The sequence below is a fragment of the Pseudochaenichthys georgianus genome, chromosome 7 (genome assembly GCF_902827115.2).
Source record: "Pseudochaenichthys georgianus chromosome 7, fPseGeo1.2, whole genome shotgun sequence".
NCBI classification, from domain to species: domain Eukaryota; kingdom Metazoa; phylum Chordata; class Actinopteri; order Perciformes; family Channichthyidae; genus Pseudochaenichthys; species Pseudochaenichthys georgianus.
Genome location: NC_047509.1, coordinates 35,018,097 through 35,042,471, shown reverse-complemented (window position 1 = coordinate 35,042,471; position 24,375 = coordinate 35,018,097). Strand labels below are relative to the sequence as shown.

The 24,375-nt window shown below is 39.9% G+C and overlaps 2 protein-coding genes across 4 annotated transcripts; both read right to left on the bottom strand.

Moving 5' to 3' along the window:
* Positions 1-1,621: 1,621 nt before the first annotated feature.
* fam50a (family with sequence similarity 50 member A) lies at positions 1,622-18,704 on the bottom strand. Its single transcript, XM_034086160.1, has 13 exons — positions 18,434-18,704; positions 17,145-17,229; positions 16,855-16,954; positions 15,806-15,930; positions 13,705-13,781; positions 13,296-13,362; positions 6,882-6,943; positions 6,679-6,755; positions 6,331-6,385; positions 5,672-5,720; positions 5,487-5,557; positions 4,127-4,237; positions 1,622-1,872 (listed from the first exon to the last, which is right to left on the bottom strand). Exons 1-13 carry the CDS (start codon positions 18,542-18,544, stop codon positions 1,864-1,866), a joined length of 999 nt encoding a protein of 332 aa, XP_033942051.1. The 5' UTR covers positions 18,545-18,704; the 3' UTR covers positions 1,622-1,863.
* Positions 18,705-19,251: 547 nt separating this feature from the next.
* Positions 19,252-23,648, bottom strand: cav4b (caveolin 4b). Of its 3 annotated transcripts, none has more exons than XM_034088234.2 (4): positions 23,482-23,648; positions 22,682-22,979; positions 21,791-21,978; positions 19,252-19,592 (listed from the first exon to the last, which is right to left on the bottom strand). In XM_034088234.2, the coding sequence occupies exons 2-4, from the start codon at positions 22,946-22,948 to the stop codon at positions 19,409-19,411; spliced, it is 639 nt and encodes a 212-aa protein (XP_033944125.1). In that variant the 5' UTR covers positions 22,949-22,979; positions 23,482-23,648; the 3' UTR covers positions 19,252-19,408. The 3 variants fall into 3 exon arrangements, with proteins under 3 accessions (XP_033944125.1, XP_033944124.1, XP_033944123.1); XM_034088233.2 differs by having other exon boundaries at positions 22,682-22,950; XM_034088232.2 differs by having other exon boundaries at positions 22,682-22,950; positions 23,487-23,648.
* Positions 23,649-24,375: the final 727 nt, after the last annotated feature.

The following is a 24,375-nucleotide window of genomic DNA, read 5'->3' as shown; positions in this document are numbered from 1 at the left end:
AATGTCAACGTTTTAAAGATACACCGGCAGAATGTAGGTATGTGACAAACAATTTCGCAGCTGTTTCAAAAGGAATTTTAAAAGAGTCATTCGCTTTAGAAGTAGGAGCATTTCTAAACACCAAAAGATCAAATCCTTTAGTGTAGATATAAGCATTTCAAAGTGAGCTAAATTCAGGGTTCATACACTTTTTCACCAATGATTTTCAATGACTTCTCCATGACCTTTACCTAATTTTCCATGACCAAAACAATTACTCTTTCTCAGCGGTACCACTGAAAATTATTTATTTGAACATGGAACAGGAAAATAAGGTCTGCATATGAAATATGAAACATGTTGTGCCTATCTAAAATAAATCAGGCTAAAGCAACTAAAATCTCTCAGCAGAAAAATACCTCGTCAGTTAAATGCCATTTTACGTTTCATTACTATACGATACAGTATTTATTATCATTATAGTATTACTATTTTGGCGATTAGATAAAATATAAATTATATTTGATGCAACTTTAGTAACATTTCCATGACTTTTCCAAAACTTTGGGAAAAATATTGTTTTCCATAACTTTTCCAGGACCTGGAATTAGCATTTTGAATTTCCATGACTTTTCCAGGTTTTTAATGACCGTAAGAACCATGTAAATTGTTGAGAAAAATCATTTTAACTGGACATAAAAGGGATGGAAAACTAGCATCTGAAGGGTAACAATTGAACATGTTCCTAGAGCTTTTAGATAAACGCAGTAGAGTAAAAATCTAAAAACTAAAGTTTTTAAATAAATATAAGAGTAAAAATCTAAAAGCTCTAGCTTATAAATATATACTTACAAACTAGAGCGTTTAGATGAATACAGTAGAGTACAACGTACACAATCTTGTTCATGTAGTTGAGTAGAAGTATAAGCTGCAAAACATAGAAATATTAAAGTAGAGTGCAAGTACCTTAAATGTGTACTAAAGTATTTGGTAAACATTTGTAATTACATTCCCACACCGTGTACATCTCAGGTCAGCTGTGATGTTTTAAAAAAAAGTTGAAAATAGTTTCTTTGAATGAACAAGAGAAGGATGTAGACACAGTGTATCCGCAACAGAAGACAATGCCGTCAACACACTAACACAACACACACACCTGAAGCGGAACGTGTGTAAACAAAAATATGCGCTTATACCTCTTTGATGCAGTCCAGGCTGCAGTCCTGAGGAGTGATGGCCCCCTCCTGAGCCCAGACATGCTGACAGGGAGCCGAAAAGAGAAACACAACAAGCGCTGCCCTCCACATGCTGCTAAAGCCGACATGACATGGTCCAACTGCAAGCACCAGAGCTCAAAAACACACAGAGACAATAAACACAAAGCGTCTGGAGGAAGCAAGCGTTGGAAGTGTGTAGTGCGTGAGAGTAAGTGACAGCAAACCAGGGAGGAGGCGTCCAGGGGAGTGGTGTCTTCAGGCTACGGGGTGCAGCCAAGCCAACGAGCGTGTTTTAACAGCAGTGACGCTGCCAGACGTGTTCATTCTGTGCTGCAGGAGCAAGAGGTGAGCAGCCGGGGCCAAACATACCTCATCCAGAGTCGACTCTCGCAGGAATGAGATTTCATAAAGAAGCCAAATGAATCTTTCAGTTAACTGAGTCATACCAAGGCTCTGTTTATTATCATGTTAATGAGCTATACACACATGAATGTTTTCACAGGAAACATTTGCAATTCAAATACATCTGGGAAATCTAGTATTTCAAAGTCAAGTCATGAATCAATAGTTTATCACATCTTGATAAAGCATTGATTAAATGAGTAAAATAACGTAATAAAAGAAAAATCTGCATGAAGGATTCCAGAGAGTGAAGAGGACAGCTGTTTCACCGGATCTGAAAAACAAACGAGCGCAATACACACGATTAAACATCCCATCTGAACAAAGAATCAAACTTTTATTAAAGGAATATTTGTAGTCTGCCTGTTTTAGATTAAACTATTGATGTCCTTTGTGAAAGCAAACATCTCACAAAATCCTGTGCCAGTCATTTATACACAAACACATGTTTTTCACATTTAAGGCTTCTATTGGAGGTTTTCAAATGAAGCTCCGAAGTGATTCTGCTCTTTGTAGAGTGAGGACTGTGACCTCTGGGTGGAACACAGGGATTGTAGCCTTTGCAGACCAGTAAGGACGGGTGGTGCAGTGGGTGACGGGTGGTGCAGTGGTCTGTGCATCCGATCATTGTCCACAGTACATGTATAATACCAATGTATACTTGTAAAAGCGCCTTGATGACCTCGAGGCGTGAAGCTGTAAACAACACGACAAGGCTTTTATGATCTTACCAGGATCACACTTTGATTAGACAGCCTGGTGTAAACAGATGTGTGAACGGGGGATTTCAGGGCCTTTATTCAGAGTGGGATATTTACTGCCAACGAAATGTACGAGATTTTTTAAAACTTTTAAAAAGATGTTAAAACCGAGAAGAACACTGAATAGATCTACAATTAGAATGGTTATACACAAAAAGCTAATTCTATTGCCTTAGTTACTTTGAAAATAAGTGTAATCAGATTACAGTTACTTATCCTAAAGTTGGGGATTACTAGCAGGATTACAATGTTTATACAAACCTAAAAAGAGGATATAGAGGATCATATGTTATTTATTTGATAAGCTGTTCTGTTCTGTAGGCCAGTGGTTCCCAAACTTTTTCAGTCGGGACCCCCTTGGGTATTGGAAATATTTTCGGGACCCCCCAACCCGGTTCCCATCTATATTGGTAGGATTAATTGTATATTGTTGTAAAAACATTACATTTTCTCTGCTAATAATAAGAAGATACAAAGATCCAACTATCATTTTATATTTTATTATGGATTACACATGAACAAAAGTGCTTGTAATAGATACTGTGAATTAATTTGGCCTACCTTCTTCCCAGAGTAGTAGATTTTTAAATTAAAATGTCTTTAAGGAAAATATATTAATTAACTACTATTTCTACTGCAGGTTGCAAACGATCACATCACTTTATCATTCCTATTCCACACTAGCTTATCAATGACTTGTGTGTGCTTGCTTTCCCTTGCAGATCTTCTCAAAGCGGGGCTGTTGTTTTGAAACTGCCCCTCTCAGTTCATTCTCAATGTTCAGCTTTGATCTGTATTTCGTTTTGATGGCAGCAACAGCAGAAAAAGCCTATCTCACACAAGTAGGATGTTGCAAAAGGCAGCATTATGCCCACAGCTCTCTGACCAATGAGATATTTTCGAGCAGTGTTTGTTTACAATTGAATAATAATAATACATTTGATTTATATAGGTGCACTTTAAAAACAACGTCATCTCAAGGTGCTTCACAAAGCTAAAAGGAGAAAATAATAAAATAAAAAAATCTTCCCGCGACCCCCCTGCAGTACCTCCGCGACCCACCAGGGGTCGCGCCCCACAGTTTGAAAACCACTGCTGTAGGCTGATACTTTCAGTGTGAATCTACTACTGGCTGAATCTGCTTTATGCTTTCTTTGCTTCATTTGTTCGGTTTATAATTCAGTAGGTGAATTTATATGTTCATCAAATAGTGTGTGAGTTTAACTGCGTGTATTAAACTAAAACAGAGCATTTTCTCATTTGATTTCAGCTTTTTTAAACTGTAGTGTTTAGCAGTGTAGTGTGTTCTCATGTGTTTCAGTTGGTGTGTTGGTAGATTTTCCTACTGATCAAATCATTTTTGATACTCAATATCTTAGCTTCTTCTTTTCGAATACTTTGTTCTGTTGTCTTACACAATACACTTAAGTAAAACCATCTTATTGATATTTATTTATTTATTTCCCAGTCTGCTCTGATAGGTTAGCTGGCCGGCTCTGTTGTGATTGGTCAACTGATTAGAAATGGTTTACCCTTTAGCCTATCACCTACAATGTGTTGGATCGCTAGCCAATAGAAGTGCGGGAGGGAGAGACACTCATTGGGATTTAAGTCTTTGCAGACCATGTACATGCACACAAACCTTTAAAACACTCTACAGGAAATGGAAAACCCCCACAAGCATAATAGGGCTCCTTTAAAGTAACCCTCCTAACACTGATATAAGATAAAGATAAGATGAAACCTGAAAGATGATTGGCCCCTCACCGTATATTTGTCCCATTTCTTCTCAGGATCGTACGGCTCCCAGCGACTCGCAGGGAAGATGTGTTTGTTCTTCTCATACCAGCTCCTCAGCACCACTTTACCAGCGTGAGACTTTAAGACAAGAACACAGAAAGGGTGTTTCACTTTGCAATGAATGCCCACTCAAATGATCATCCAAGGATTTCTGCACACTTGAGATGTACGCAGAATGAACCGATCACCAAGAGAACATCCATTATGGGAATTATGATTCAATGTTTGACTGCAAGCAGAGGCACAATGAACTATGTTTGGTTACATGTGAGATCCTGTTTAATGCTTTCTAGGAAGGCGCTCGGAAGCTGTCAGTTCATCATAACAATATGTGCTGCAGGGCAGTGATGACTTAAGATGGAAAATGCTGATTTGAATTCATTCTCAAATAAGCAGGTTTGAAGTCACACAAGCTGCCCCCCCCCCCATCTTAGATTCAACACTATTACATTTTATTTTTCATCTTTTGTTTGTCTTGTTTAAACATTATTTCCCATTTGATTTTCCATTCATTTTGCAAATTATCTTACTTTTCATGTTATTTATTTATTTGTCTACTTTCAATTGTTGTCAAGCACTTCATTGTGTTACATACTGCTCCTGTCAAAAAAGTTATAGTGTCAGGTTTATCTATTGTCCACCATTTAGCAAACATTTCGACATGCATACTTTTTGTTGCAGAATTCCCTTAAGCTGATATTCATCTCAGTATATATACCTTAAATATGGATTGCACTAAACAGTATGGCAAGGAATGACATTGACATATATCTTGGATGATGAAGAAAAAGGTTGAAAACTGATGCATCTATTGACTCCAGAAGTCCCCCCCCCTGCAAATCAGAAATATTTGTACGGTATGTATGATATTCATTCCTTATAAAACAACAGCCTGTGTTAGGATTTGCCGTTCAATTTCGGCACTGGTTCAGATCAACTAAAGAATTCCGTTCATTTCCTCTAAGTCAGTGTTTCTCAAACTTTTTCATACCAAGGACCACTTAACCAATAAAAAAACACTCGCGGACCACCTAACTCCACAAATGTCCAAAAACACATCGTTTTTCTAGAATAGATTACAAATCGCCTGAAAATGGTACAAACAAGTGGCAACATGTGTGATGAAGGTGTTGCGCTGGGCTATATCATGCAATCGAAGGTGAAACTTAAGCTTGCTCCATTGCGGAGATATTCCCGCGAGAGTGTGGAAAACGTATTTATTTCAAATGTGAAATGTTACCAATATACTCACGGACCACTAGGGGGACCACACTTTAAGAAGCACTGCTCCAAGTCTTTTTGTCTCACTATGAAAACAAATCCTCACCTCATCTTTCTCAACGGTGGCGTCGTTCACCAGGCGGATATCATCGTGGACGTCGAAGCTGAACAGAGGACCTGGACGAAAACAGATAAACTGAGTCCAAAGGCAGTAACACAACTATTTTAAAATGTAATAGAAACAAAGCCAGGTACTGTTTATGGATTGGCTGAAAGCTGAGGATCACTCACCAGATTTGCCTCTGGCTTTGGTCACGATGAAGTCGTAGAAACTGTGGTGCTGAAGGAGACAAACAGATGAGAACAATCAAAGAGGGATAAAGTGCCGCACCTGCTCCACACATTTCAATATTTGTTGACATTCTCTAGACTCTATACTTGTTTCTAAGTTGGCATGTGTGTACTATGTTTGCACAGATTGAAAGCTATTTGAGTATAAGGTTTATTTATTCGGTTTTTTCCTAAAAATCATCAACAGAAATGGTTGGCCGCTGTGTCCTTGGGCAAGATACTTAAACCCAAATCGCTCTGGATTCTTACGGTATTTGAGTGTATGTAAGTTCATCAGTTCAATGACTGAATGATGAAGTGTTATGTCGATATTAAAGTATTTAATCAGAAATATTGTGAAATAAAATGTTCTCTAAATCACTCATCCCTACAATCAACCTGTCAGATCAGGCAAATGATAAAATGAACGTGATCTTTATCTATTACTCATTCAGAAAGCATTAGCACAACGAGGCAACAGCCGATAGGTTTGGCTGAACAAGCTTGAGTAACGCCTGGAGCGTGAAAGGAATCTCTCATCAACCAAAACTGTCACAACAATTAAATGAAGAGAAACAAATCAAATCCAAACAAAGTCAGGCAACGGTTGAACTGCTTACATGTGGTATAATCAGATCTTCTTTGATGTACATTAGCTGCTCTACTCCAGCAGACCTGCCCACAGAGGAAAATCAGTTCAGTAGATGAATTTAAACATTCCAACGGTGTGGGAGAGAAATTCGAACTTTGGGATTTAAACAACATTATATATCAAACACTACAGGAAAGGGAAACCCCCCAGAGGCATATTAGGGCCTCTTTAATTTGTGTTAAGTTGGTCAGATTGGTCATTTTGTCTACCTGCATGACACAAGCATGACAGAATGACACATTTATATGGGTCATGGAATATGACCAATCATCATTATGTGTTTTAAGAAAGAGTGTACTCATCTTCAACATCTCACCTGAGCTCACTGAAGTCCTTTCTGAGGACCTCCAGGGCCCTCTGCAGGAAATTCTGGATGGTATTTCCCTTTTTCATCTGCGGGCCAAATACACAATGAAATCATGGAGAGAGTAGTAACCACTTTGTCAAAGTATATTGTTTTACAACATCATCAACAGATCTGCAGCTTTAATCAAATAATAACAGCTCATGGTGTTTTACCTTGACAGTCTTACGATGCCCTGAGCCGTCCCAGTAGCTGAATGTGATCTCGATTTCCTCGCCTGAAGACAAAAGATACACACCATTATTTTGGATCCATGGGAAGTAGGGATGGGTACTGAGCCCCAGTATTAAACGGGCCCCGGGGCTGAATTATTAAAGACCGTGGTACCGTTAAGCTCCGACGTTATCGGTCTTTTTATCGGTACTGGAGACATGTAAAAAATGTCATGTGTATTATTGCTACACAAACATTATATTGCAGTTTTAGTGTCGCCAACTCCGTTTCTAACATACAAAAAGTAGATATTTCCGATCTTTCCAAATCACCCAAAAACTGATCGTAAACCCTGGTTACGATGGATATCCCAAATATCCTACTTTCGAGCAGTCCCTCTCATAAATATCATGGAGTTTCAGACGGTTTTCACCATGTTTTGCTCGCATGACATCCACAATTGGACCCTCAGGAGGGTGTACTAGCCCCCTACTCTGCTTTGCGTTCCATAACAAAGTCTTTAAGTGTTACCTGAACACCCCGTGTTACCAAAACACTATTTTTCACCCGTCGGTGCTGTGATACTTGTTCCTCAGTACAACTCACCTAAAAACTGATCGTAAACCCTGGCTAGGATGGATATCCCAAATATCCTACTTTCGAGCAGTCCCTCTCATAAATGTCAAGGAGAAATTAATTAAGTTTAAATTTAAAACATTAAAAGAAAAAATACATGGATAAAAGTTACAGTGCAGTCTAAGATATGAATAGTTCAATTAAAATCAACGACAAAAAGAAAAGTCTTCAGCCTGGATTTAAAAGTAGTCAAGAGTTGCAGCGGACCTGCAGGTTTCTGGGAGTTTGTTCCAGATATTTGGAGCATAGTAACTGAACGCTGCTTCTCCATGTTTAGTTCTGACTCTGGGGACAGAAAGCTGACCAGTCCCTGAAGACCTGAGAGATCTGGATGGTTCATAATTTAGCAGGTGGTCAGAAATGTAATTTGGGCCTAAACCATTCAGTGCTTTATAAACCAGCAGCAGTATTTTGAAATCTATTCTTTGACACACAGGAAGCCAGTGTAAAGACTTCAGAACAGGAGTGATGTGATCCACTTTCTTAGTGTTAGTGAGGACTCGAGCAGCGGCGTTCTGAATCAGCTGCAGCTTCCTAATAGATTTTTTTAGTGAGACCTGTGAAGACACCATTGCAGTAGTCCAGTCTACTGAAGATAAAAGCATGGACAAGTTTTTCAAAATCCTGCTGTGACATTAGTCCTTTATTCCTAGATATATTCTTTAGGTGATAGTAGGCTGATTTAGTAACTGTTTTAATGTGACTGTTGAAACTCAGGTCAGAGTCCATGACTACACCTAGATTTCTGGCTTTATCTGTTGTTTTGAACATTGCAGGCTGAAGCTCAGCGCTCACTTTTATATGTTCTGACTTTGCTCCAAAAACCATTACCTCAGTTTTATCTTTGTTTAATTGGAGAAAGTTCTGACACATCCAGTCATTGATTTGTTCAATGCACTTACTCAGTGTTTGAATTGGAGCATAGTCTCCTGGTGAAATTTTTACGTAGATTTGTGTGTCATCTGCATAGCTATGGTAACTTATTTTGTTGTTTTTCATTATCTGAGCCAGTGGTAGCATGTAGATGTTAAAGAGAAGAGGCCCCAAGATGGAGCCTTGAGGAACCCCACATGTCATATTTGTCAACTCAGATGTGTATGTACCTATAGAAACAAAGTTGTTTCTGTCCTTTAGGTAGGATTCAAACCAATTTAGAACTGTTTCCGAAAGTCCCACCCAGTTTTCCAGTCGGTCTAGTAATATGCTGAGGTCAACAGTGTCAAACGCAGCACTGAGATCTAATAATACTAACACTGAAGTTCTGCCACTGTCTGTCTTTAAGTGGATGTCATTAAAGACCTTTACAAGAGCAGTCTCAGTGCTGTGGTTTGGACGAAAGCCTGACTGGAACACATCGAAACAGTTATTTAAATGCAAGAAATTACTCAACTGTTGAAAAACCACTTTTTCAATGATCTTACCTAGAAATGGGAGGTTTGATATGGGCCTGTAATTGTTCATTACTGAAGCATCTAGATCAGGGATCACCAACTACATTTGTCCAAGGGCCAAAATGTATCCAATAGACACAATCGCGGGCCAGTGATTTTTATATAGTCCACAATGCTAGTGGAGCACGCTCAGGTACTGCGGACCTTTAATGTATTATCTGAAACTATGTAATAACTTTTAAAACGTGTTCCAGTCACTTGCCCCATGCATTCAGCAGCAGCAGGCCATTCACTTTGATTTGATCTATGAAATGTCATCATTTCGACAATAAAGAAATGCTATATAAACGTTATCTTGCACATTTTATCCAACCATATCCGTTTCTAACTTTCAATATATTTTAAAAGAGATCTCTCTCTCATCTGCGTGCGGGGGCGGGGCCTCACAGACACGCTGCATCTCTCTCTCTCTCTCTCACAGACATGCTGCAGCGCCATGCCGTGTGCACACAGTTCTGCCGGTAATGAATATTACATTTTGTGAGGAAACTTTTCCACCAATAACTCCAATAAGTATTCCAAAATGTATTCACTTCAGGTTTATGAAAGTAACTGTAATCAGATTACTCGTTTTTTTAAATGTAACGCCAGCTGAATACAGTTAGCCTACTTGATTTTTATATTCTGCGTAACGCCGTTACATGTATTCCGTTACAACCAGTCTATGGTTACAACCCAACCCTGCTTCTAGGCTACTCTCCCGCAGCTCCTGCCTCTCTGTTGGACTCCGTCGCAGCGGGGCTACTGCTGCGGAGTGCACAAAGCAGACTCTTCACAACGAAGGGTCACTTCTTCTTGAAGGCAGGGAAGGTTTCGCAATACGCAGTCTACTGTCCCGCAGCTGCTGCCTCTCTGTTGGACTCCGGTACTGCACCTTACTCACGACGTTGTAAAAAATAATGGGTGGGAGGTGAACGCCACAGTCACCCCCGTCGTGCGGGCCGGATGAGTATGTCTGGCGGGCCGGATGTGGCTGGCGGGCCGGATGTGGCCCGCGGGCCGCCAGTTGGTGGTCACTGATCTAGATTATTCTTTTTTAAGAGCGGTTTAATGACTGCAGTTTTCAGGGCCTGTGGAAAAATACCTGAGTGAAGAGATTTTTTACTATATGAAGTAGATCTGAGGCCATGCAAGGCAAAACATCTTTGAAAAATCCTGTTGGAATAATATCAAGGCAGCAGGAGGAGGATTTCAGAAGTTGTATAATGTCCTCTAGGTTTTTTATCATTAATCTGATGGAATTGTGTCATGGTGTTTGACTTGTTATTAGGTGGACACAGAGACAACACATTTGCTGTTCCTGATGCAGAGGCACTAACTGCTTGTCTGATTTTCTGAATTTTGTCAGTGAAAAAGGAGGCAAAATCATTGATAGAAATTCAGAGGCTACTGACACTGGGGGGTTAGTTAGTCTGTCGACGGTAGCAAACAAGGCACGTGCGTTGTTTTTGTTTTTGGTAATGATGTCAGAGGAGAACGATGTCGTGCGTTTTTCAATTCCAAATTATAAAGGCCAAGTCTCTCTTTATAGATTTCAAAGTGAACCTGGAGATTTGTTTTTCGCCACCTGCGTTCAGCTTTTCGACATTCTCTTTTTTCTGTTTTCACGGTCATGGCCTTTCTCCATGGAGATATTTTCTTGCCAGACACTTCCTTTACCTTAGTTGGAGCAATGGCATCTAAAACATTTTTCATTTTTTAATTAAAATGATCTACTAGCTCATTTACTGAGATGTTAGCAGGGGCAAGTGTGTAAGAAAAATTCTGAGTAAACATTTCCCTAGTATTTTCAGTTAAATATCGCTTTGTGGTTATCTCTTTTTGAACATTTTTGTGAACAGAAATAGAGCTCTCAAAGAAAACACAGGAATGGTCAGAGAGTGCAACATCAGTCACCACAACCTTAGAGATATTCAGACCCTTTGAGATAATTAAGTCCAGAGTGTGCCCCTTATTGTGCGTGGGCTCTGTCACATGCTGAGTCAGTCCATAGCTATCAAGAACACAAAACAGTTATTTTGCCCCTCTGTCCTGGGGGTTGTCAACATGAATGTTAAAATCACCAACAATGACTAGACCAGGGGCCAACCCGCGGCTCTCGAGCCGCATGCGGCTCTTTGCCTAGTTTCATGCGGCTCTTCAGTTCATATCGAATTGTATATGTGTGAGTTTGGGGGAGAGACACTGACTCCTGACTAGTGTTGACGGTGTACCGATACTTGAAATGTACCGCGATACCCTGCCGTTAAAAACGTTAATATTCCTCCGTTTCATTAGTATTGGTACTTTAAGAATGACGGGGGAAAGTACTCCGGTGAGAAAGCGCCGTTTAATAAGAGCTGTGTGTGTTCAGCGCTCTGCTTCCACTCCCTGCACTGCAGCCGTGCCTGCAGTCCCTCCCTCTCAAGCACGCTCAAGTGCCTCCCCTCTCTCGTGCACACGCTAGCTGCCAGAGCATGTGAGAAAACGAGAAGCATGGCTGCAAGTGGGAGTGCAACTGCCGCTGCGCCTCGGCTTGTTGACAAAAAAAGACGCCAGAAGTATTTGAGCTATATCTCTGACAGTGAGGGCAAGCCTACGGACACCACGAGGCCTGTCTGTAAGACATGTATTAATTTGATTTAATACAAATTCTTGTCATTTATTTTATTTATTGTTTAAAAGTTTGTGTTATGGTTAAGGTTCTGGTGTGAAATAAAGCACAATAATTACATTTAAGACTGTTTACCTTTTTTTAAGAAAAGTATCGAAAAAGAATCGGAATCGCAATTCTTGACTTAGTATCGAAACCAAAATGTTGGTACCGTGACAACACTAGCTACTCCTGACAGTTAAACCTGATATTTAGTAGGTCTGTTAAGTACTGAATGCTGATCATTCTGACGTAATTTGGCCGGTCAAAGTTGTTTGGGCTTGGATCAAATCGCTCCGTTACTTTCGTCCCGTGTTATTTTCGTCCCGGCTCTCCCTACTTGTGTATGTGTGGTGTCAGGTGTCAGTATGAGAGGATGACAGCGCGTCTAATTTTGATGTGGCCCAAGAGCCAATCACAATAATACCTGCGATGCAGTGAACCAATCACCTTTGAGGGGGGGGGGGGGGAAACCTATCGTTGATTAAACACTATCCCGCCAACGGAGCCCCGCCAACAGAGCCCCGCGCACCCCCTGAAATTCAAGGTGTTTAAAAAATATATATAATTTTCTTTTTTTATATATTTATATATATAGCACCAAATTGCAAATAATCTATGACTACTGTCACTTTTCACATTGAACATGTGCTCTTTTATTAAATAAACTAAACGCTTTCATCTTAAGTTGTGAGTTTAGTGTTTTTGACCCTAAGAAACACTGATGTATTAATCAATAACAATAATCCACAGCCCCTCTCTCTGCTCCAGAGGATTTAAAAAATATATATCCCAATGCCACACAAACGCATCAGTGACTTGGTTGAAATCTTGTCACTAGAAAACAAAAAACGGAATGCTTGATGTGGCTCTTTGCAGTAACAGAGAAAAAATGTGGCTCTTAACCTCTGACTGGTTGGCCACCCCTGGACTAGACGGTCAAAGTCAATACACACTATAGACAGCAGTTCAGTAAAGTCATCAAAAAAGCTTGCACAGTATTTGGGTGGTCTATAGATATTTTGGAACAGAGCTCGAGAAGAGCATTTCAGCTGAAGGGCCACATATTCAAAAGAATCAAAGTTTCCATACGATGTCTTCCTGCATTGAAGGGAATCATTGACAGAATAGCAACTCCACCCCCTTTCTTATGCATTCTTTCCTGACTCATAAAACTAAAGTTGGGAGGGGTTGATTCGATAAGAACAGCTGCACTGTTATTTTGTTCAATCCAAGTTTCTGTTAAAAAAATAAAATCGAGATTGTGCTCAGTGATAAAATCATTGATTAAGAATGTTTTTCCTGCCAAAGACCTGACATTTAATAAAGCTAGTTTAAGTTTGTTAAACACACTATCAGTCAGGTTTTTTGTAACAAGCTGTGGCTGACATGGAATCACTGCTACATTAGATAAACTCACACAAACGTTTGAGCGCTTCCTGTATCTAAGATGATTCACCGCTCTTAATCTATTACCTATCAACACAGATATCGGCAAAGCTATAGGCAGGCAGGGCCCCGGCATGTCCTGGAAAGAGTTGAGAGTGCCATACGTTAAAACCTTAACGATACCCATCCCTAATGGGAAGTGTGCGTTTGTAAGTAAAGCAGGGAATTCAACAAAGTCATTGTGGACAGAAAGGCATGGGAAACACAACTGAAGTAAAGTAATGAGGGATGTTTGTGTTGACACTCACTCTTGATCTTCTCCTGTTTGAGCTCCCACTCCTGCCGGAGTTCCTCTCTGAGGCGATTCTCCTCCTCCTGAGCACAAGAGGCAGGCAAATGTTAAGGTTTATCCATAAAGAATTTGCTGTCACAGTATCAAAATGGCAACTTTAACAAAGTACTGTGAGCTACAATTATTCAGAAGTCTGTTTGCTTGTTTAAAAGGGGGATATATACTGTATCTAGATTGCTTGCTACTACCCTAAGTGTTGCTTGGTTTGTGTTTCATTCTGCATTCTGCCAAGCTGATCTTTGAATTCCTCTGGCCTCATCTGGAATATGATAACTCCCTCAAACGAGTTGAAATATTTACCTGAAATATAAAAAGAAATAAGAAGAATGTTTGCCACTGACAGAAATGTTTTATATTCCCCTCACCTCTCGGTCTCGATCAGGAAGGAAGCTTGTGTCTACATCTGGATTTTTCCCCAGCTTCTTCTTCTTTGTTGGATAATCTATACAGACATAGTAGAGTTAATTAGACAAACTTCCTAATAACCATGTTAAATCTTAAAAAAACAAAGTATAAAAGTGACATGCTGATCATTTGCGGGGTTATGTGCTACAGAGGAGCAATGCTAAGCTAACTGTCTACTAGTTGTAGCCTGTGTCAAGACATGGAGCGGTATTCATCTCCAAATCTAATTCAGCAAGAAAGCAAACATATTGAAACATTTCTATAAGCAGCACACAGATAAAACAAAACAAAAAAGTAAGTAATTGTTTTATATATGCTATAATCACAATAACCAAAACTGAACTTAAACTTCTATATAATACATGTATTTGAGCCAAGCTGTGATGCAACAACTACTCAAAGCATGTGACAAGGACATTGTTTTGTTTGACTCCCATTTTTTTAACATCTGCATTGATGTTCTATTATTTAGATTTTCTCAAACCCTTTCTTTACAAGAAAGCGCATATATGCAGGTTTTTTGACCCTGAGAAAACCTGCTTTACAATTGGATACAGACTCGTTTTCTACTGCCATTAGACAAAGATTCCTTTTTTGTTTTGGCTTTCGGGAGAACAGTCGGATGTTGGTGGCTGTAATGGTGCGTTCACACCGGAAGCAATGCGATTTTTGGGTACTAATGTTGTATATCTTCCGGGACAGAAACAAAAAAGAGCTGGCTTGGAGGAAGATAAGCGAGTAAGTACCTGGATAAGACGATGAAATTCACCAAATTCCGTGCGACGCCGGATGATATTATGAACCCAGACACGACGGCGTTTGCTGCTACTTTTGTAGGACTTCCGCAGAAGGGACAAAGCAGCAATAGTTGTAATATCTTCCATAATTAAGTGCAGAAAGAAACAACTATTTCGCTTGGACGCGTAAAGCATATCCAATGTATTTGAATATGTTTGTACTAGGGGTCGATATTCCGCATTTGACCGATTATCGGTATCGGCCTTTTTTTTAATCAAATTGCTGATAAAACTTTGGCTCTGATGCGGCCGTTTCTCTGGCTGCAGTCACCACTCTGTGTACACGAGCAATGTCCCGCCCACAGCGCTATCTGATAGGCTATTACTGAAGATTTTCCGGGCGGGAGCCAGCCAGAGATGCGGGACCTTCTCAGATTACAGGCAGGTGCGAAAGAACGCAGACACAGACTGAAGCAAGCAGCAGCGCCGAGCGGCAGAGCCATACATGTGTTAAACCGAATTTCAATAAACATCCCTATCCCCTATGCTGAAGTTGCAAAAACACCACGATCTATTGATCCAATTCTATCAGTTTCCCAGTTACACAGGGACGCAGGAAGTCAGTCAGAGTTGGGGGTGCGTGCAGCGTCTCGCAGCGGAGTAACTGTGGTGCGGAGGGGGGGGGGGGGGCTGCGAGTGGAGCCTCGCAGTTTTTCAGGTTGATATGTGAAGCTCATTAGCTAGCCAACATGTATCTAGCAAAATATTAGAAGTGAGGCTACTAGACTAACGTTAGGTCTACTGTAATAGCCTCACTTTTAATAGTTTGCAAAACATTAGCTAGCACTAGTGTTTTGCAGTTGCTAGCAGCTTATTGGGATGTTATGCTAGATAGACAGATCTAATAAATTAAGCATTATTGTTAGTTAAGCATGTCAGCCTGCAGCCCCACTTCTTGTCTCTCTCTCTAACTCATTGCAGATGACTGCACTAAAGAAAAGGGCACAGAGAGGAAACCAGTTGTAAGATGTTTAAAAGTTAATTAAACATATATGCTTAAATGCATTTCAAAGAAGTTGTGTTGAGTTGTGTTGGAGTTTGTGTTATTCTACATTTTGACACCAAGATTTTCTGATTTTACTGCAAATGTATATCGGTTCCAAATATCGGTTATTGGTCTCCTTGATTACTAATAATCGGTATCGGCCGATCCCTAGTTTGTACATTTGAATCATTTCCCAAATCCATGTACATTTTATATATGGATGTTGAGGATGTCAGTGGAGCTCTTTTGCACTGTCACTTTCATATAGTAAAGACTCACCATCCTCTTCTTCCTCTTCCTCCTCCTCTTCTTCTTCTCCTTCGTCTTCGGGATTAAACGATAAACTGGCAATTTTCCTCTTCTGTTCCTCCTTCCTCTTCTTCTCTTTCTGCTTCTCCAGCTTGCTGCAACCATAAAAAAAATCAACGATGTAAAAAAAAAAAGAAAGACAGGAATGACCGGCATAGAGCCATGATGACACACATTACCTATCCCCGCCTTACTTAAATGAGTAATATATAAAGTGTGCATCTTCTTCATTGACAGCTGTCTTATTGGTGCCAAATTGTAAAGGTGCCGAAACAAACAAAGGTAATAGTTACAGTTGGCAACTGGAGGAACACCTTGCTTGTTGGGACAGGTCGGGTTGGACGCCAACCAGTGTTGAAAGTGTTGAGCTTCAGGACAATAGCTTCGTAGGTATACTAATCCCTCAAATAAATCTTTATTTAGTAATATTGTTTCTATATTGTTTCCATTGGATTAAGGAATTTAGCATAATAAGATATTTGGCAAACACACGTTTATGATACATACTAGGGCTGCTCAATTAATCGTATTTTAATCGCAATTACGATTTTGGCTTGCAACGATTACGAAAACAATGTAATCGAAATAAAACGATTTTTTAAAAATTATTATTATTATTGGTTTTTCAGTTGAATTTTACTTAAAGTTCAGGGTAATCAACTGTTAAAAACATACTGTTCACATTTTTTTTTTTCAATAAATGGATGTTTTCAAAGTAAATGGATAATCGTTTTTAATAATCGTGATATCAATTATTGACCCAAATAATGGAGATTATGATTGTTGCCATAATCGAGCATCCCTAATACATACACGTTGGTTCAGCAGGATAATCTCCACAATATAACACCACTTAATGATTTGTGATGCTAAATGCAATAGCCAGAATTTGAAAGCTGACGTTAAGATATGAAGGAACTTCATCGCGATCACAGCGCTGCGAATCACCACAGCTAAACCAAAGGCATCTTATGTTCCTAAACCAAAGCTACTGTGTGATAATACATATGATAACTCACAGCATGAGCTCCTTGGACTGCTCCTTCTTGGCCAGCTGTTTCTCTCTCTCCTTCACCAGCGCCTCCTGCCTGGCCTTCATGTCATTCAATGTCACCAGACCTGACCAAGTAAACAATAGTCAAACAACAATCATATGGCTATATAGAACCACAAGCCACATTGCAATGATGTTGCATTATTGGTTTCCTTTCCCAATATCTCTTTTGAGCCAAATGCTCCTTCGGTCCATGCAGGGGACAGTTAGTGGTGATAACAGAAGTATTCGATGTCCCAAAACTAGAATTCTTACCAACTGTGCTGGACTTGAGCTCTGCCTCCACAGCATCATAGTGAGCGGAGAATTTCTTATCGATGTTAGACTTCACCATGTTGTCCTGTAAGAAACAGACACACATTACAGACAAGACAAACTGGAGGGAAAGTTTAGCCTGCCATGTTTTTAAGCATTAATAGTCACACACGGTTAGCATGCCTCATGATATCCTACTAGCTAAACCCTATGTAGATAGTCGGGATGGGAATTTGAAAGCAAATGTATATTCAAATATTCGACCCCCCAAAAAACGGTTAACCGATTAACCGAAATGAATATATCCTATACAAAAAAAAAAGTGGGAAAAGTTTAAAAAATAAATAATAATATTCATAACTCATATTCGAATACCTGAATAATTTCGAATATTCGATTAATCGTTCCCATCCCTAGTAGATAGGACTTTTTAAAATATATTTGTACGTACCAAACAAAATGCTTTCAGATATTCAAAATAAATTAATAGGATCAGGTTGTTATAAAACAGAAATACACAGTATAGAAATGTATAATAGATAATAAACAATACAAACATTAAAGGGCTATTTATGTGAATAATATTCTTCCGAACAATATTGTTGCATTATTATTTCTCTGCTTTAAAAAAGGGAGAAAAAAAATCCTCTTTTTTTTCCAACACAAAACTTGGATATACTCAGATTTGTGTACATAAAATTTACAAATAATAAGAATATCGTTAAGCAAAAAGTTAGCTAATGTCCTAGATGAGGTAATAAATAATGTCCTTTAAAAATGAAGAGTTGCTTTCCACAAACCTTTGGGTAAATCAAGTCATAAAGATGCATTTACTTGTTCACTTGCAACATTTTATTGTATTTTATTTGAAATGTATAAAGTTTACTTCAGCAATACTTGCACATTGGTCTTACAACATAATCTTGCACTATTTTAATTATATTCAGTTTTTCTCCTTGCACTATATATTGATTTTTTTAAATGTGTTTTATTGGGTAATGTCTTACATACATGTATGTTCCATTGTTGGAGGAGCCTGTGACTACCATTGCCATAACTACACTGTAGCTACTGTGCATATGCCAATAAAGCTTTGAATCTTGAACAAAAAGGATGATAAGTAAAACACTGCAACTGCGACGCCTTCACTGAACCTCCACTTTGCTGGGATTCAGGGCTCTCGCGTAAGGTCTCATAACGGCTGACGTTCATTATTTTGGAGAATATACCAAGTCAGTTCGCAATAAATGATTCTAACACGTTATCATTGATGGTAAAAAGCTACTTACCTCGGCAATTTTCAGTTTTAGCTGCTCGAGCTGTGATCTTTCTTTTTCTCGTTTCTTCATCAGCTGCATGGCTCTGCCGGCCTCACTGGCGGCTCCTTTGTACTGCGCCATGTTGCTCTTTCTGCTCCTAACGCTCTCTAATAAGATTATTTATTCCACAAACAACAAAAAGGTAAATTCAATTCTGAAATAGACAGATTTTATTAAGAGCTACGAAGGTATAACTCCCAGCAGCACAACACAACAAGAAAAATGGCGACGACGAAGTGCATGCCGGGTAGTAACGGGAGAGATATAAACGATGCCTTCAGGTTACCCAGGAGAGCTCGGAATTATTACATTCAGAAGTCAGAATCGCATCAAAGGCTGAATAAACGGTTCGAGTAGTAGACTATAACATCAGTACACATTTAAAAGAAGAAAAGGAATATTTTATAAATTCAAATCACAATTGCTAGTTTTTTATTTAAAAAAAGTATTCTTTATGATTAATTTATGAAAGTTGGTCTATAAAATGTTTTAAAGAAATGTTGAAAAACAATAATAGTTATAACATAGCAAATCCTAAAACAAAACCCTAACCTTAATACTAAATCAGTATAATATATAATAGTATAAATGATTAAATCCCAAAAGATGCATTTGATTAATTGTGTCAACTTTATTCTAGAATCAACTGTGCACATTTCTGTTAAATCCAAAATCCATTCACAACAAACACGCTTAAGGAACTTCTGACATTTATTTTATTGATTGCATGGTACAATTGAATCAAAAACATTTTCAAAATAATAACAAAAACTGTCTATGAACTGGCTTTACACATATAAAACATATCAAACAGCATTAACATGAAACAATTGCAGAACCATGCCAATTATAAAACAATGACACATGCACATTTTAACAAAATAATCAATCTCTCTCTCTCTCTCGCTTATTCAGTCACTCGATAATACTCGCTATCTCTCTCATTCATGCAGTCTCTTTGTCTCTCATTTGATGGTAGTCCTTGTTCGACAGTGTTACTGCAATTTGGCTGCAGCAGAGAGCAAGAGATGTACAGAAGGGAGTGATAAAAACATTAACACCACACATACATAAAGACCTCATGCAGGGAAGGAAGGTGGTGCTCAGCTGTATACAAGGCACCACAAACCTAAAGGGAGAAAAGAAGATAATTATTTAAACAATAATATGTCGGAAATAACGTCTCTATATTGGGATTATGAATTGATATATAACATAATAATTGATTGCAGGCCTTCTCATAACCTATAGGTATACATAACTGCAATTACACTAACGCAGCGTCCACACGGCGGCGTGCGTTGAAGCTTGCCGGCGGGCGCGTCTGAAACTCGACCAACAACCAATCACATGAATCTCCCGCCCCGGACACACAAGCACGCAGTTTGATTGGCTGACGCTTCCGTCAAAGCTTCAAAAGTTGAACATTGCTCAACTTTTGAAGCGTGTAAAGCGAAGCGACACTTCCACAATGCAGTTCGGCAAAGTGTGACATCACCCCATTCAAAGTGAATGGGCAGAAGCGTTGAAGCTTCAACGCACACCACCGTGTGGACGGGCCGTAATGGATCACAGGCCATCGTAGCTAATCGTAGTGAACCTTCTGCATTCACTGTATTTGAGGAATGTGTGACATTAGCCGCTTTCACACCAAGTACTGTGTCGTACTTAGTGCCCAGCACTTAGTGCCAGCACTTAGTACCCCCATGGAACTAAGTACAGATCGCGTTCACACCGGAATAAGTTCCCTGAGGGAAGATACCGCAAATGAAGCCGCTGACGTCACTTCTTCTTCTGCTTTGGGTTTATTGGCAGGCCGCAAACAACTTCAGGGCGTATACTGCCACCCGAAGTCCCCGGCCGGAAGTCCCCGGAGTTGGGGACTGGCTTCAGTAGAAGCTGCTGGGACTCCCAGCAGCTTCTACTTAAGCCTACCGAGTAAATCGCCAGAACGCCGACACATCCTCATCTCCACCGCTCCCATGTTTTTTTTTGTGTTGCCATAAGTTATTCTCTCTCCGTTGGTGCGCTGGACTAATGCTAATGCTAATAATGCCAGCAAATACAATGGCGGCTTCACAACACTTTTCAGAGTTTTACGGGGCGTGGTTTGCAATTCGCCCAGCCAATCGAAATTGGTACTTTTTTCTCCCCAGGATAGTACCATCTCTCTAGTGCCCCTTTCACACCAACGCGGTTCCCGTTCCTCTGCTTTCTGGTTCGGAACCGGTTTTTCTTTTCAGCCACCGTTTTGTTCACACCGCCGAGAGCCTGACTGGTGCTGCCACTGCTGCATCATGACATCACCGTTTACGTCGCTGATTTTCTGCCCAACGGCGTCAGGTCGATGATCGTGTTGCTTTTAATCATACGAAGCCAGATTAAATTAAATAACTACTTCTCAACCCTTGTACTTTTCTCCAGAGTGCCGTGGTTCATTGTTTATTAATGTGTTCAGCGGCATTTACCGACCGATGCTGTGCTGCCCGCTGTTTGGCATCACAGCTGTTATGAAAGTTTCTCTGGTATAAAATGGGTGATGTTAGCATAGCAACCGAAGCTAAACTGACTATCTTGACTACTTGTTGCTATCCTATTGTGGCATAAGCCGGCACATTTTACCGGCGTATTTTTCATTATGATTCTACTTGTGATAGTCGGACATGAGTCATGACAACCTGTGCAGCCCATGTATTGATTCCATCTGATAGCTGCTATAATACAAGACAAGTCTGCCTGCTCTCCACAATGATCAATGACAGCGAACGGATGGTCAAAGTAGGGTACAAAGAAACAGAATCACACGAAGCCTGGTTAGTGTTGCTTGACTTTATAAAGTGTGTTTTTTTTTTAATAAGTGTGTGGTTGCGTTCTAGTCACTTTGGTCAGCGCTACTGCTTGTTACAACTTTAATTTGCTGTACTCGCCATAAACTGTTATTGCTCAGGTTGATCCCGCCCCTGCCCCTGCCTCCGACGTAAGCAGTTATTGCTTCTAGACCGAACATTTTTTGGTGCTTGAAAAGTACCGGATTTCGGAGCTTAGAGCCGGCTCCACTGCGGTGTGAACAGGAAAAAACGGTGCTTTTCCGGCTCTAGCTCCGAACTGGCCCTGGAACCACGTTGGTGTGAAAGCCTCATAGCAGGCACTACAAATGGGGGTAAAAGTTCTCGGAACTAAGTACTCTTTTTGGTGTGAACGCAAAATTCCAGGCACTATCGGAACCAAATGGGAAAAGTACGGATAAAAGTACTCCGGTGTGAACGCGCCTCATGTGACTCTAATGTGCACAACTTCAGAGGAAAATGTTTTATTGCATCAGCATACCAGACATGTAGACAGGCGAGAATGGCCAGTGAGATTCCACAAAGAAGAGCTAAAGGAACTGCAAACAGCAAGGAGAGGCAGCGGTACGTCCAGATGCGAGTCTTCTCAAAGCCAACCACGCTGTGAAGCCACACTCGATCAATGCTATGAGGTGTGGCGGGCTCTGCCAGTACGTCACTGACCTCTATCTACAGTATAGATGAGAAAAAAGTACAAGGTTAGTCAAAGCAGTTTGTTTATAGAACAAGTGCAACTGTATTCAGTTACAGTATAGATGCGAACACATAAAAGCATAAATAGATTGCCAATCCAAAAAAAGTTCTCTCCTGTTTTTACAACCTAAGAACAGGTGAAATAAAGTTAGGTCATTTTACCATAAATTATTCATTATTAGTAACAGGTATAAAAACAGTGTTGCCAGGATATTTTTCCCAAGTTGCTGTTTGAACATAGGGTGGTTTTCAGTGGCCAAAATGATTATCACTTTTTGTGTTCTAAAGTCATACATAAAGGAAGAAAACATATTAAGAACTGCATGTAGTGTTCTCTTTCTTATTTGCCTGTTAACTTACGTTTTTGAGTAAGCAGCCCCACGAAGATTGCCTACTTTATAGTGAAATCTCTCCTGGACTGGTGATCAGGACCTCTGTCTTAGAAATGTGGCCAATGTCAATTAACATCTTCAAGATCATTTAGAAGTGGATTAAGATCATGTGCTTTGTTCAGTTTCAAGTGGAAATACAGCTACCTGTCATAAACATAGCAAAAATAAGAGCTGTTCTCAAAAGAGACTCCAGTGTCATCACAAATAATCCAAAGAAAATAGGACCTAAAAGGGTACCTTGGGGTACACCACAATAAATAGCAGCAGAAGAGGATGACAGAATGAACCTTAAGGTGCTGGTTGATGCCATGAGGGTCCCTGTTGACTGGAAGGGTGGGTGATGGCGTACGGGTGGAAGTGGGTGTATGGGTGGGTGTGGGCGTAGCAGGGGCCGTGGAAGGGGTTGGAGGTTTGGGCGCTGGAGTCGGGACTTTTGATGCAAACTCAGGAGGAGGAGGAGGCGTGGTTATTTGTTCTTCTTCTCTGTCATCGTAGTCATCACTGTCGTCATCGATCTTACACTCCACCAGACAGTCATCACTCACCATCATCATCACTGAAGGACCAAGGATACGCTGGCTTTCACTTGCAAGAAGATATAGGGTCTATTCTGATATTGCACTAACATACACACATTTATACTGTAAATAAATGCACACACAGCACACACATAAATACACCCCTGCAGTACATTTCATTTCAGGCATGTTGCGTGTAACAGCAAGCTGAGCACTGGCACTAGCACCTGTTAGCCCCCAAAAAAGAAGCCATACCAAAATCTGTAAATAGCAGCTGGCCATTTTAAAATCACATTCAAAAATGAAAATAGAGCAAAAGAAAATAATGTGTCATATTACCTAAAAGATATGACCAAAGTCTTGCAGTTGATTAAGTCTTTTTATTATTAATTAATAATACATACAGGTTGATTTTAAAGACTTGTAACCCATTTGCATTGATATACATGAAACAGCTGCTTCTGAGGTGAAGAACTGTTGTTGCAAATCATATCCTTCTTGAGATATAATGGCAGCAGATCCACAACAGGGACTGTAACAGTCGAATTGATAAATCATGTCTGACTTACCTTACTTAAAGGGCTATCTTAATCCTGTATCAGTGACATAGACCCTTGCAGAGGAAGGAGATAAGAAGGCAGACGAGCCCTGCAGAGTGATAATCTGAAATGCCAATGGGATTAGTTCAGCCGCTTAATCACAATGTCCCGAGCTGAGTTGGCTTATGAGAACTCATACACACACAGACAGACACCAGAAGTGCTCATTTGGTACAGTGCCTCTTATTCCTTGTGCGTGAGTGTGTGTGTCTGTGTGTGTGTTGGGTGGCTGTGGGAAGGGGTTATTTTAGGAAGAGGAGCGGATGGGCCTAAAAGATCACGTTACAGCACTCGGGTGCCATCGTTACACAAAAATTGAAACAATCACACACACACACACACACACACACACACACACACACACACACACACACACACACACACACACACACACACACACACACACACACACACACACACACACACACACACACACACACACATGCACACCTCATGCACGAATAAACACATACACACACAGAGCACAACAATGAGGTGGGAAGTAGTATTTGCTTATTTAAAACTATGATAAACATTTACTTGTATATTGTTAAACGACAGCAGAAAAAAATAATATTTTTGAATATTTTCCTCTCTTTATATTGTATGTGTTTATAATTTCAGCATCAAAATGTTATCTTTTATTTTATTTTTGATTGGATTAAAAGTGTAAGGAGGCCGCTGTTCATGTCCTTTTGGACACAATAGGCAATTTAATAAGCTGATAACATGCACAAATGTTGTTAAAGTGCGTAATGGTGCTTCAACCTAGAAGCATATGGGCAAATTCTATGTAAGCTGCTCCCTCATGGCTCCCTGTAGATCTGCCCATGGAACACAATTTAAATACACTGACAACCTTTT